The sequence below is a fragment of the Moschus berezovskii genome, chromosome 4 (assembly GCF_049115385.1).
Source record: "Moschus berezovskii isolate FMDL1 chromosome 4, NW_MosBer_1.0, whole genome shotgun sequence".
In the NCBI taxonomy this organism is placed as follows: domain Eukaryota; kingdom Metazoa; phylum Chordata; class Mammalia; order Artiodactyla; family Moschidae; genus Moschus; species Moschus berezovskii.
This window is the reverse complement of record NC_142463.1, coordinates 17,326,421-17,341,485: the sequence shown is the minus strand read 5'-3', so window position 1 is coordinate 17,341,485 and position 15,065 is coordinate 17,326,421. Positions and strand designations below refer to the sequence as shown.

General features: G+C 43.8%; 1 protein-coding gene across 1 annotated transcript; it reads right to left on the bottom strand.

The window, feature by feature from the left end:
* Positions 1-613: 613 nt before the first annotated feature.
* Positions 614-10,250, bottom strand: ERMAP (erythroblast membrane associated protein (Scianna blood group)). Its single transcript, XM_088834822.1, has 9 exons — positions 10,166-10,250; positions 7,780-7,896; positions 7,200-7,232; positions 6,178-6,210; positions 4,096-4,116; positions 3,322-3,342; positions 3,202-3,228; positions 3,048-3,074; positions 614-1,470 (listed from the first exon to the last, which is right to left on the bottom strand). Exons 1-9 carry the CDS (start codon positions 10,248-10,250, stop codon positions 746-748), a joined length of 1,089 nt encoding a protein of 362 aa, XP_088690948.1. The 3' UTR covers positions 614-745.
* Positions 10,251-15,065: the final 4,815 nt, after the last annotated feature.

Sequence of the window (15,065 nt, the reverse complement as noted above, 5' to 3'; positions counted from 1 at the left end):
CCTAGGTTTCATCTCTGGGTTGGGAAGATTTCCTGGAGGAGGTCATGGCAACCCACTCCAGTATTCTTGCCCGGAGAATCCCCATGGACAGAGGAGTCTGGTGGACTGCAGTCTTTAGGGTCGCAAAGAGTCCGACACAACTGAGTGACTTAACACACCCACATATTTGTTCTGCATTTCACCAAACTATGTTGTAGATAGCATCAAGGACATATAAAACAGTGACTTTCTTTTTTAAATCCCTCTGGCCCTCTGCTCTATATTCCAGAAGAAAGAAGGAAGAGTATGTGATCCAAAAAAAGTTTACTTTTAAAAAGCTGTCCTTGGGGGTTAGAGGCCTGAACTGAGAAAAGGAGAAAAGCAATTCTTGATGTGATAAATAAGTCAGGACTGGGCATCCTAACTTCATAACTACAAGCCTGAGTGCAGGATGAGGCAGGATGAAGGCTTGTAAGAAGCCCCTTGAGTAGAGAGTCCCTGTATCTCAGTGACACACATTCCACACCATCACCTAAACCTAATATGATTGTTCATTTGGTTTTCAAGAATTCTTCCAGGGCAATGGAAACTTCAAGTTCCCAGAAATTCTAAAACTGAGACCTGGGAGAAAGGTGGTACAAGAGAAACCATAAAGGGGTCTGGGTTGGGGGAAAGGAGAGGAGATGGTCCAGAATCACTGGACCAGGAGACTGAAATCCAGGGCACTGGGCTAGAGAGTCTGAGAATCAGGTGATGAGGCCCACCCCTAAAAAGAAGGAACCTTGAGCCCCTGAAGGGCTGGGCCAAGGTCAGAGGACCAGGACAGGATCATATCTCTGAGTGGGACGAGCTCTGATGCCTGAGCAGGGAGCAAGAAGGGGTCCACCTGCGGGGCCACATCTCCATTAGCCTGGCCTTTTTCTTCTGTGTTGGGGACAGTTGATTCCTCTGGCTTCTGGAGTTCAGAACAGATAATTAGAGGTGCCGTGTTTTTCCCTCCATCATGAAGGCAAGGTTCAAAGAAAGGGCGGAGGGGGCCGGAGAAACTGTGGGTGAAAGTAAAGATGTGGGACTGGTTGGTCACATTGTAGAAGGAGATGACTCCTGCTTCATAGTCCAGAAAAATCCCCACACACCTCGGGGACTCTTTCAGGCGGAAGGAGGTCTGCGGGGATGTGAGGGCCTCATACTCATTACTCTGATTCTGTCGCAGGAGCCAGTGTCCGTTGGCGGGCGAGGCGGTGACCTTCCCCTTCCTGCTCACTGACTCACTACACACCCCCAGGGCCCATTTGGTCTTGTCTGCCACAGACACCTCCCAGTAGTGACAGCCAGCTATGAAGTACTCGGAGCCCAGGACGCTGACAACGAAGTCAAATCGCTCGGGATTGTTGGGCACGGGCTGCCTTGTGTCTCCAAGCTTCACACACTTGCGGTCCTCAGACAGGACGAGTTTGGGATGCGCTGTGTCTGGGTCCAGGGTCACAGTCACTGCAGAGAATTACAGAGAGGTGAGGTTTTAGGAAGCTAAGTCCCCAGCGACCTCTGAGTAGCTGTGGCGGGAATAATCATCTTGAGGTCTGCAACCGTGGTGCCCTCATCCCCGCATGTCCTGAAACTAAAAAAAGATATATTGTCCAGTCTCCTAGATCTGCTAGTAGGTTAAGTAAAAGAGGGAAAAGTTTCTCATCTGTCTGTGAAGCTGCCTTAATCCTTAAGAAATACTGCCTTTGTCTTTGCCGGTCCAAAGGACTCTCACGTATAATAAACAAGTTTTAATGTTAGACCCAGTAGCTTGATAGCATATTGGAGCCCTAGCTCTGTCTTACACTAGTTATGTGATACTGGGCTTGTTATTCATCTCTAAACCTTCATCTGTAAAGTGGGAATACTAGCAGCACCGATGTTGGAGAGCTGTTGTGCAGATTTGATGAGCTAATGCACTAGTTAATGAGTGTGTGATGCTCATTTTCTTAACTAAAATTATTGCTTATAGTCATCATCTTAAAATGTTACTGTAGAGAGATAACTTCCTTAAAATTATGGATTATGAGGGTGACAATGAATCTCCTTCCTTCCCCAAGTCAAAAAACAGGTTTATTTTGGAGAATTAAATCCACAAAATGCACACTCAGTCAAGTAGTGGAAATGAATCAGACTGGGACAGTGAAAAGGGTTTGTGAGTTCCCAGAATGTCAACAGAGGTGACCCGGTGTTTCCTCAATGGGCCGACTCGTGGATTCTATTGTTCCTGCCTAAACGAAAACCTTCTGAATGGAAGGGGGATAAGCCTCTTGGAAAACGCAGGAAGGGCAGCAAAGCGGTGAAAATAACAGGTCTCATTCAAACAGCAGCAAAGACATGTGATCTAGGAAAAAAATTGAAGAGATGTGCAAATCTTTTCAAATAAAACTCTGAAACCTTTTTGCAGTCTACATTGTTGGGGCTTCTGCCCAACTCACTCGCTTCTCTGAGAATCGCCACTCACCAAGGAAATGGATCTGCAGAGAAAGGATGTGGCAGATGCATAGAGATAGCAGCACTGGCTGTCCGACAGTGGGAAAGGAAGGACTGCTCAACCTGAAAGCACAGGAGAGACTACACAGCAAAAGATGAGTAGATTTGACTACAGAAAAATAAAACACTCAAGCTTCAAAAGAAGTACATCGAGGACATTAATATGCAAATGAAAAGCTCAGAAACATACTGTGTGAAAAATACGACCAAGGGTTAATATAGCAAAAAGTCCCCACAAATTGAAAAGTAGCCAGAATAGGACAGGAGCAGACAAGTCACAGAGAAAAAATACAAATAACCAATGAACTTAAGAAAAATCTCAAAAATCATAGAATACCCTTAAGAAGAGTATACCAAATATTTATCAGTGTTTTTTTTAAAAAAGGAGACTTTCTAAATCTAAATTTGATCCTCCCAAAACAAAAGATTTTCAAAATTTGATTAACAGATAAACAGATTGGACTTAAAATTTGTTAAAATTGCAGTCTGCCTTCTAAAGGAACAGAGTCATGGGCTCTAACCAATGGATCCATCTGGCAGGTGTACCTTACCAAAGTGCAGCCGGGCCCTTCTCCAGCCTGAAAGACAGAAAAAAAAGCGTTGTTAAAGTGATGGAGAAATAAATGGAGACTTCCTGATACAGGGGAGGGGTGGGGAATGGTGGAAGGATGGGGGCGGCTGCTGGATGGGGAAAGTGCATCTCACCTGAGTTTGCTGCAGCTCTTTTTAACTCTACAAAAGAAGAAACACAGAATGAGTTTTCATTGGAAACAGAATCAACAGGAAAGATGATGTTATGGAAGTTATAAGAGCATGGGTACTTACTCAGTTCTCTCCGGAGCTTCTCTAGAGAATGAAAACAATTTGACAAATCCGAATGAGGGCTTCTACATGCCTGTGATACTCCAGTCCCACCCCAACCACACTCCTAGAGCAGATCCTTCCCCCATGACAGTGTTTCAACAGCAATGACTCCCAGCCCGGGTCCCCAGCGATAATGCAGAGGGTCAGCAAGTTCCTATGGGAACCAAAATGACCTGCAGACTGAACATACAACACATCTCACATAAATGTATGCAACGTTATGGGAGAAAAATAAAATATAGATTCATTTAAAACTGTTATTGAATTTCCATTCGATTTTCTAATGCATATTTTCTCAGTGTGAAATCATATAGATACGTCACATGTTTGAGGATTTGGGGTAGTTGTTATAACGAGGTTCTCATACATGAAAGGGTAGAGAAGCACTGCTCCATATATTCAGTTGAATGAGGATCCAACTACCTTGGATTCCACCTAACCGAATGTCATGCCTGAGTGATAGAAGTGTCTTCCTGATGACTTCACCTGGAGGAGGTACCTCTCTTCTTGCTAAAACATGTCCTTTTTAGAGACCAGATAACAATTGTGCAGGAAACAGGAGCAGGGAATATTTGAGGGAAAAACGAGGCCTTTATGAAGCCAAAAAATTCCCAACCCACATGCTTTAAGTGCCCTTGTCCCGCTCTTCTGCCCCAGGAGGTGAATCTGGGACTCTCATCCTAAAACAAAGATGTCTGCAGAAGGTTTGGAGCACAGATGAGAAGCAGAACTTACTGAGGGCTTTATGGAGTCGTCCTAGAAAACAGAGGAAGAAGCACGAGTGAGCAGGAGGCCTCATCATGCCACCCCCCCACCCCTGGTGGAAAGGATGATGACGATCCCATCAGCCCCCAATCCAGTCACATCTCCCTAAGGGCACACGGGGAAATTCACTGGTGCCCATTCTACTTTCCAGATGACCTGGACCACCCTGACTCTGGTTCCTCTTCCCTTCCCTTTGTCTGTCTGGTTTCCTTTCCTCTGTCTGTGTGAATGTTTCCACATGGATTTAACCAGTGTCCATGAGTGTATGCCTTGCTGCTCTTTTATAACTGTTGGGCTTCCCTGGTGGCTCAGATGGTAAAGAATCTGCCTGGGATGCAGGAGACCTGGGTTTGATCCATGGATCAGAAAACTCCCCTGCAGAAGGGAATGGCTACCCACTCCAGTATTCTTTCCTGGAGAATTCCTTGGAGAGATGAGCCTGGTGGGCCAGAGTCCATGGAGTTACAAAGACTCAAGACATGACTGAACATGCACCACACTGTGCTATGCCATAATATCTATAGTGTAATACAAGTTGAGGACCCACTGTTCACTTCCTGACATGTTCTATTATTCTCTACAGTAGCCCTCCCTGAAGAACTGTGACTCCAGGAGGTCTGGGACATGTGCATATGCTTCTGTGCTTTGGGGGAGTACCTTCGGCTTCTCTGGAAGGGTCGCCCGCCCACGTTTCCTCTCAGCACTGGCCCCACCACAGAGTTGAAGTTATCCATCTGAGTTTACCGTCAGGCCCTGTGCTAAGGGCTGGGCATGCATTAGATGCTGGCATTGGGGCAGTGAAGCTGAATATGATACAGCCTCCCAATAAGACATTATTTTATCATTCTCACTACCAACAGCCTCCACTTATTGTGTCCTGTTCTTATGATGTAGGTCCTGAGTCCTCTCAACAATGTGAGGTGCATATAATGATTATTTCCATTTTACAGACTGGAGGCCTGGTGCTCAGAGGAACATGGAAATTTGTCCAGATTATCCAGCTAGTAAGTGGCCAAGGAGGCAGGATTCACACTCAAGTCTCTGACTCCTAGCTGGAGGTTTCCATACTACCCCACACTGTCCCTTCCCTTCTAGGGCAGGATGGTCATTGCATCCTTGAGGCTGCATTCCACACTTTAACCAACCCGGAGGAGATAAGAGCGGGGAAGGGAGGAGATGCCGAAATCATTGCATGTGGAGCCATTTCTGAGCTAGAAGACAATGATTTGTCTTCTCAGATAGATTTTCAAAGGGCAGAGTCCCACCTGCTTTTTTAATCCAGGATTCTATCTTTTACCCTGGAGCTTGGCCCACAGCAAGCATTTAATTAATGAAGACAAAATGGTAATAAAAGAATGGTTTCAGGAATTGTACCAGGAGGGTTTTTTTAGCTGTCTTTGTTAATGCTGAAAACAATCAGGTAAGAGGATTTATTATCACAATTACAGATGAGGAAACCAAACCTCAGAGTAGCAAAATGACTTTACCCAAGCCTTTAAGTGGCAGATCTGAACCAGCTGCTGCTGACTCCAGCACCTATGATCCTCCCACTCTATCACACCATCTGTCAATGCAAAGTTTGTATGGATCCTTGAGATTCTCATACATCCTGTAATACCTTGTTTAAAAAAAAAAATGGGACCTGTACCACACAGCCTGCCGGATATTAGTTCCCCAACCAAGGATCAAATCTGTGCCCCCTGCACTGGAAGTGCAGATTCTTAAGCACTGGACCACGAGGGAAGTCCCACATAATACCATTTTAATATATTTTTACATAGTATATAGATCTTCTTTTTAGGTGATTGGTGGAAAAGCCAATGAATGGACCAATGAATTCTGACCACAGGTGTCCCCTCACCCCTAGCTACCAACCCTTGATACTGGAAAGCAAAGTCCAATAATACTAACAGAGGAGATATGTATGGGGAGTGTGTGCATGTATATACACATACACACATGTATATTGTATGTTTAACGAGTGACTGTCAGCATGTATGTAGAAAGAGAAAAAATATGCTATCTGCTTCCTGCCCCTTATGATATAATTACCTTTTTCTTTTGCATGGTCTGAAAGAAGATTTTCTAGAGGAAGGAAAGTAAAAAAAAAAATGAGATTCTATGCCATTGTCTTGAGGGTCCCTGCTTCTCACTGAGTTTGTGGGCTCTTGAACATATCCTCCTCTGTCTCCACCTCCTCCTCCCTGATCCAGGCCCTCATCACCTCTCATCAGGATGCCAGAAAGAGTGGCCCAAATTGCCCTCACATTCTGTCGCCTCCCTCTGGTCTCCTCTCAACACAGCAGCCAGAGAGAGCTTTCTGGAAGCATAGTTCTGGTCGGGATATCCCATTCACAGCTTCACCACTGCTCCAAGGAGAAAGATGAAGACCTTCGTGTGATCCCCAAGGCCTCACATGCTGGTCCCCGCCTCACTCTGCAGCATCGTCTGCTGCCACCTTTTCCCTCATTCAGGCACCATGTCTCTTTCTCAAGCTCTTCTGCTGTTCTCTCTTCCCCCACGGCAGTCCATCCTCCAGGTCAAACATCACTTCCTTTGGAAAGTCCTCTTCTACCCCTGGAGTCTGGTTAGTTTCACCCAGTCACCATCTCTCCTGCCTTCAGAACTTCCATCTGTGGCATCTGTCTCACTAGTAAACTCATGTGTGCCTCCCTGACTGGATCAAAGCTTCCAAGAAGGCAAAGACTGTGTCCACGCTCACTCACCATGGTGTCACAAGCGTCTGGAATAGTCTGAACCACTTAGTAGAGAATTATCAATTATTTGTTGAATGAATAAACATGTCCCCTATGTTAGACCTACACAACTCTCCCAGAATCGGATCAAGCCATAAGTTCACAGAAAAAATCATCAAACACATTAGAAGGCAAGATATTACAAGGAAAAGTCATCAGAAAGTGGAAATGACAGGTGCTGATCCCCCACCCAACTCCTGTCACCACCAAGGACAGCAGATGCTGGGATCTGCAGGTCCAGAATTTAGATTAGTGGGTCCTGGAGACACAGAAATGAACAAAACGGAGAAACATCTCCACCCAGCCCAGGACACTTACCTACCTCCATCGCGTGTTCATAGAGAAGCCTCTCTGGAAGGGAGAGAGATGTCAGCTTAAGGAAGGGTCTTGTCTTTTTTTTTAAGGAAGGCCCTTTTCTAAGAAGCATAACTGTCCACAGGCAACCTGAGCAGGATTTTGCTCCCTGTCACTATGAGTGTGTGACCATTAGAAAGGATTAGATGGCCTTCAAACCATCAGATGCAGGAAGGAGTGTTGGATGTGTGATTTTCAAGATCCTTTGCAACCCTGAGAGCCATGAAATGCAACCTTACTGGTTGCATTTGCATGCAAATCCATTGGTTTCATACAATAGATACAACTGGAGTTCTTAATTAATTAGAAGATTGGCATGATGTGTTATGTGCTAATTTCTCTAAAGATGAGAATTCACAGCTCTGCCCAGGAGCTTCCTATTGATCCTCTCTGCAATGTGGACTCCGAGAGTATGGCTTTACCAGTTTTCTCCCAGATAACCTATGGATAACTATTAGATCTGTGTCGTCATCCTCCCAGCCTTTCCCTAGAGAGTCTGCAGTACTATTTTCTGCCAGCCTGGGATCCCTTACCACTCAGTTACCTTTTGACCTTCTTTGCTTCCAGATGATGTAAATGCCCACCATGATGAAAATCCCCAGGACAGGTAGGATCACAGCAAGAGCCACCACTGATGGCAAGAAGCCCCCTGGAGATTCGGCTGAAACAGAAACCACCTGTGACCACCCACTCAGAGCTTCTCCCATGCCAAGGGCCCCACTCTGAATGACAGGTGTCTCTGGCATATCCTAACAGCCTTTGTCACCTCAGGAGACACTTTAGCCAAGATGGTGAGGGTCTCTGCTTCTCTCAGGAACTCAAAGCCCAGATGACCAAGGGATGACTTTAAAGTGAGATGTTTATCTCTCAGGATTGGTTTCAATGACCCTCCCCGAAGACAATGAGTCAAACTCAGCAATTTGGACTTCCCTGGTGGTCCAGTGGTTAAAAATCCTCCTGCCAATGCAGAGGACACAGGTTCAATCCCTGTTCCAGGAAGATTCCACAGGCCATAGGACAACTAAGTCCATGCACCACAACTACTGAGGCAATATGCAGAAACTACTGAAGCCCGCGTACTCTAGAGCCTGTGCTCTGCAACAGCAGAGGCCACCACAATGAAAAGCCCGAGCACCAAAACTGGAGAGCAGCCTCTGCTCACCACATCTAAAGAAAGCTGATGGGCAGCAAGGAAGCCCCAGCACAGCCAATAATAAGCAAAGCAAATTAAAAAAACTCAGCATCTAGGGACTTCCCTAGTGGTCCAGTGGACAAGACTCTGTGTTTCCAATGCAGGGGACATGGGTTCAATTCTTTATTTGGGAGCTATGATCCCACATGTGCAGCATGGTCAAATAAATTTAATTTAAAAAGAATAAAAGGTGTAAGACAAGACACACACACAAAAAACCACTCAGCACCTAAACCACAATCTCACCCTACCCTATATGGAAAAACTACCCAGAGACTTTGGAGAACTGGAGGTGCGCCCTCAGGAATCCCCTATCATCTTGTGAGTACCCACCTGCTTCCCCTTCAAATGCTCACTCCAGGGTAGAACAGCAGTCAGTGAACCCTTTGCCCTGAGCCCAATTGGCCAGGGCAAACCAATTTCTGTAGAGCTACAGCATCAAGCTGAATATCTAGGCAGGACAAAAAGGAGAAAGCAGAGACAACGTGGAGAAGGAAATAACAGCAGAAGAGGCTCTATGACAAGCGGCGGAGAGCATAAGCTGGATGCGAGTCTTTCGCTCAGCACTGCGTGACTCCAGGCCAGAGACTGCGGTTCACCAAGCCTGGCCTGCCAACTCTATTCCATTGGGTTCTTGGGAGATTTAATGAGATCAGGCACTCAGCTCTTAGTGAGAGACAGTGGCAGTAGTAAGAGAAGGGGGGAACAGAAAAGACAGAAGAGATTGGCAGAGGTCCATGACTCCTCCCGTCTGGGACCCAAGACCACAGTCTTTCTTGGCTCTAAAACCACTCTGCTCTGCCACAGGGCTCCATGTCTCAAGAGTCTTTAAAAGAGTCATACCCTTTTGACCCATTAATTCTACTTCCAGCAACACATTCTAAGAAAACAATCAGAATCACTTCCCCAAATATGTGCTAAGATGTGCATTTCACCATTTATTATAATATAAGGAAAAAATGGAAACTTTCAGATGTCTAGAAATGGAGATCTGAATGATTGCGTTATGCTATAACCACACAATGAAATACTATGCAGCCCTTAAAAATCATGCTGCAGAGAATGACTTAAGGACATGGGTGAACAATGTTCATGGCATTGTAAATGGAGGGGGAAAAATAAACCAGGGCAGAAGAATACATACACATAAACACATGAACACTCAGAGATACAGACATGCAAGAAAGTCTTCAAAGAAATCCCTCCACTATATATACATGTATAGACATATATAGTGTATATATATATATATATAGAGAGAGAGAGAGAGATATTGTGTATATATATATATATATATATATATATATAGTACTCTTGCCTGGAAAATCCCATGGACAGAGGAGCCTGGTGGGCTGAAATCCATGGGGTCGCTAAGAGTCGGACACGACTGAAGCAACTTAGCAGCAGCAGCAGCAGCAAGCCATTTAGGGGTTTCTTTAAAATGTTTTGTATTTTTTCAGTTTGTCCACAATAAACATTTGTTATTGATAGAATTTTAAAACTCCAAAATTGCTTTCTTAAGTTTCAACTAGCATAGGAGTTTTCTCTGGAACCACCAGGGACTTTAAGCTTTTTTCCTACCCTGCGTTTATCTCCTATGACCATGGCTACGCTCTTCTCTTGGCCGAGGGCCATGCTGCAGATGGTGCAGAACACATTCCCCAGAGTGCTGTCCCTGACTCTGTTGGACACCTTTGCCCAGTGTCCCAGGCAGGGAGAGAGGCTCAGAAGCTCTCACCTGACATGTGCAAAGGCAGCTGGAGGAAGACCAGTGTGATGAAGCATCTGGAGAGCCAGGAGCCTGAGCAACTTGGCATCTTCATCCAAACTAGGAAGACAGACACAGGGAGACATCAAAAAGTTAGTGAGCTTGATGTGAGAAAGGGTACCACCCAGCCGGTGAGGTGGGGATGGAGGTTGCATAGAGTATGTTCCGGTGTCACAGAAACCAGGTGTCTAATCCCAGCTCTGCTGACTCTGGGACTCAGTTTCTCCATCTTTGAAATGGGTATACTTAATGTGCCTCCTGGCAAGATTATTATGAAGACTGAAGGAGGCTGGCAACACAGAGGCCGGCATCGTGGTTAAGTCTATAAATGCCTTTAGTAGGGACAGGAGGGTGAGACACCAATGATTTAGACAGCACAGGGAGGAGTCTGGAAGAATGAGAACTTATACTCAGAACTAGCCAGATAAACATGGTAAGGACTGACTGTTTTTTGCATTTAGTGTCCCAGGTCAGCCTTGGAACGTGCCTGTTGCAAGCCAGTCATGGACCCATGATGTAGCCTGAAGCACTTCCCTGACAGCTTTTCAAGTTTGACTGTTTCAAAACAAGAAACCAAGGCAGTGAGGTCCCTTCATTTCATCATGAAGGCACTAATTCTACAAGTTTAGCGTCTGGAGTTAAAAAGACCTGGGCTCAAGTCATAGCTCCACCCATGTACTAGTTCTGTGTCCCTGTACTTCCCTGGTGGCTCAGACGGTAAAGCGTCTACCTACAGTGCGGGAGACCTGGGTTCGACCCCTGGGTCAGGAAGATCCTCTGGAGAAGGAAATAGCAACCCACTCCAGTACTCTTGCCTGGAAAATCCCATGGACAGAGGAGCATAGTAGGCTATAGTCCATGGGGTTGCAAAGAATCGGACACGACTGAGTGACTTCACTTCACTTCACTTCAAGTCATAGCTCCACCCAGGTACTAGTTCTGTGTCCCTGGGAAAGTCATCTTTTTTTTTGATAGTGCTGTGCTGCCATGGGGAATTTCTTCATTCCCTAACTAGGAATCGAACCCATGTCCCCTGCAGTGTAAGCACTGAGTCTTAACCACTGGACCGCCAGGGAAGTCCCGGGCCTTCAGTTCTTAACGTATAAAGGGGGGACCTTCTTCACTTGCCAATGTGAATGTTGAAGGAAATGATGCATGTGGAGCACCTGTCACCAATACCTGTTGTTATTAGTACTAAACTGAGAGAGACCAATCATCCCTGGGAGGTGTGGGTCACCATCTGCACTTGCTACTGTCTGAAATTCCTTGTTGTTGCTGTTCAGTCACTAAGTCATGTCCAACTCTTTGCAACCCCATGGACTGCAGCACGCCAGGCTTCCCTGTCCTTCACTGTCTCCCAGAGTCTGCTCAAACTCATGTCCACTGAGTCAGTGATACCTTTCAACCATCTCATCCTCTGTCTCCCCCTTCTCCTCCTGCCCTCAGTCTTTCTCAGTATCAGGGTCTTTTCCAATGAGTTAGCTCTTTGCATCAGGTGGCCAAAATATTGGAGCTTTAGCTTCAGCATCAGCCCTTCCAGTGAATATTCAGGGTTGATTTCCTTTAGGATTGACTGGTTTGATCTCTTTGCTGTCCAAGGGACTCTCAAGAGTCTTTTCCAGCACCAGAGTTTGAAAACATCAGCTCTTCAGTACTCGACCTTCTTTATGGTCCAACTCTCACATCTGTACATAACTACTGAAAAAACCATAGATTTGACTATACGGACCTTTGTCGGCAAAGTGATGTCTGCTTTTCAATACACTGTCTAGGTTTGTCATAGCTTTCCTTCCAAGGAGTAAGTGTCTCTTAATTTCATGTCTGCCGTCAACAAATTCCTTGGGCAGGAAAGAAATCTTTCATGCCACCCCTGGGGTTGAAGTTCAAATGCAAACCCTCAAGGAAGAGAGAATCTATCTCTTACATTCTCTTCAAGATTTCAAATCCTTTCCAAAAATCATAAGGCTGGGTCCCTGCAGGTCTTGGAATATGGCAAAATGGAGCTTGGAGTGAGGAGGATGGTCAAAGCAAGGTTGTAAAACTGAAGATGGACTCAAGATTTGAACACATTTCCAGTTCTGTTTATCTCATGGAAAACAGCACACTGGTTTAGGGTTCTATTGTTAATTTTTGTTTTAAAATTGTGATGCACGCATACAACACTATGCATAGGGACTTCCCTGGTAGTCCAGTGGTTAAGAGTCCACCTTGCAATGCTGGGAACACTGGTTCTATTCCTGGTCAGCAACTAGGCCTACGCACCACAACTAGAGAGTCCGTGCACCACAACTAAAACCCGATGCAGCCAAATAAATATTTTTACAAAAATTATGCATAGTCTGATGCAATTTAGGGAGAAGATGCTTAGAGAAAAGGCAAGAATGTAGATATTAAGGAGTGGTTATTTCTAAGAGTGGGAGAAGAGAACAAAGATGATCTTTACGGTTTTCTCTGTGTGTTTTCTAAATTATCTACCTTGAATGTGTATAACTGTGATTATCAGGAAATAAATCTATTAAAAGAAGCAGTAGGAAGATGACCAGGAAGGAAAGCAGACACACCTCTCTTATTGATTTCTAGTTTAATCCTGTTGGGGACAGAAAACATACTTCATGTGACTTCAACCCTTTGAAATTTCTTTACTTATTTTATGGGCCAGCATATGGTCTATTTTGGTAAATGTTTCACGTGTATTTTGCTGTCATTGGGTAGAATGGGACTCACGTGACATGAGACTTGAGCATTTTTATTGAAGGTGTGAATTTTATTCCTCATAATCTCATATGAGAAGAGCAGAGAGTAAGCTACTTGACAACATTCCCAAACATCTAAGTTTAAATAAAACCAAGAGATAAAAGAAAGGCTTATGTCCCTAGTGAATTGAGGACTAGAGCCAGAGGCTTGCTTTTAGTCTTGGCTTGGGCTCTCTATCTGTGTGACTTTGTAACTTGGAGTAAGTCACTTAAACTCTTAGGCCCTGATTTTTCATCTTTAAATTGGGAGATTCACTTACATTTGCTGAGTATACTGTCAATTGGGAAGTAACAAGAGGTAAGGAAATGTATTTGGCTTTTGATCCAATAAGAAATATTCTGGAAATCTACTCTAAGGAAAGAATCTGAAATACAGAAGTTTACAGGATGTCAGTAGTATTTGTATAATAGTGAAAAACAGGACCTATAAGTACATCAATAAGGAAATGACTAAGTTAATTACAGTTCATCAAGCCTGTGCTTCAAATGTAAACTAATGATGTGTTAAAAGCAAAAAAAGGAAGGCCTATAAAATATGAGTAGTCATTAATCATTAAGGTGGTTGGAAATATTGGCAATTTTTTCTCATCTCTATTTCCCAACTTATTAATAAAGTATAATATATTGATGAACAAATGTGTAACATGAAACTAAATTTAGCAAAAATGAAATGTATTTAATTAAAGAATTTTGACTAGATGAAGCTTTAAATTCCTTTCCCCAGCTCCATTGTGCTATAATCTTGCTTCCTAAAAGGAAAAACAACATATCAAGAACGTCTAACTTTCAGTTCTCCATTAGAAATACCCTAATTTGGAAATTTAATACTTTAGATTACAAAATTACTGAGTTAAGAGGGGCATTATTCCAATTCTATTTTTGAGAGACCCTTCAGTGGGCAGAGCAATGGTAAAGGAAAAATATTGTTATTCAATGGAAGTTTCCAAGCCAGATGGGAAGAAGAAATCAAAGAAAGGGACTGGAAACTAAAAGATGGCAGAGGGGAGACAAGGTAGAAGAAAAAGACTGAAAACATAAAAGGGCGAACAGATGGTGAGGAAGAGTTTGCCATCATCAGCTGTCTAGATGTTACCTTTGCTGTAAGTCACCTGTAGGACACCAGGTCCCAAAATTACTGTATGTAAAAAAATGTTTTTTCATTGCTATATATGTGATTTTGATTTTATCTTGTATCCATCCTACTTCAAGGAACTATAAGTCCTCTCTTCTTACTATCCCCCCTAGTCTTCAAAAAAATTTTTATTGGAGTACAGTTGATTTATAATGTTGTGTTATTTTCAGGTATACAGCAAATGAATCAGGTGTACACATACATATGTCCACTCTTTTTAAGATTCTTGTCCTCTATAGGCCATTATAAAATATTGAGTAGAGTTCCCTATGTTATACAATAGGTCCTTATTAGTTGTCTATTTTACATACTATAGTGTGTATATGGGCTTCCTGATGGCTTAGACAGTCAAGAATCTACCTGCAACGCAGGAGACACAGTTTGATCCCTGGGTTGGGAAGATCTCCTGGAGAAGGAAATGGTAACCTACTCCAGTGTTCTTGCCTAGAGAATCCCATGGACAGAGGAGCCTGGCGGGCTATAGTCCATGAGGTCACAAACAGTTGGACTGGACATGACTGAAGTGAATGAGCACACACGCACAGTCTACCTCTCCCCCATCCTTACTCTCTGGTAACTGTAAGTTTGTTTTCTACATCTGTGACTCTGTTTCTATTTTGTAAATAAATTTATTTGTACCCCCATTTGTTAAAGATTCCACATGTAAGCAACATCATATGATATTTGTCTTTCTCTGTCTGACTTACTTCACTCAGCATGACAACTTCCAGGTCCATCTATGTTGCTGCAAATGGCATTATTTCATTCTTTTTAATGGCTGAGGAATATTCCAGTGTGTATATGTACATCTTTATCCGTTTCTTTGTTGATGGATATTTAAGTTGCTTCCATATCCTGACTGCTGTAAATACTACTGCAGTGAACACTGGGGTGTATGTATCTTTTTGAATTATGGTTTTCTTCATGTATATGCCCAGGATTGGGATTGCTGGGTCATATGGTAGTCCTATTTTTAGTTTTTTAA

Excerpts from the sequence above, each read along its gene's own strand:
- ERMAP (XM_088834822.1), bottom strand. The coding sequence starts at position 10,250 with ATGAAGATGCCAAGTTGCTCAGGCTCCTGGCTCTCCAGATGCTTCATC. Across the intron at positions 7,897-10,165 it reads GCTGCCTTTGCACATGTCAG|CCGAATCTCCAGGGGGCTTC; the intron begins GTGAGAGCTTCT and ends TTTCTGTTTCAG. Across the intron at positions 3,075-3,201 it reads AAGAGCTGCAGCAAACTCAG|GCTGGAGAAGGGCCCGGCTG; the intron begins GTGAGATGCACT and ends TCTGTCTTTCAG.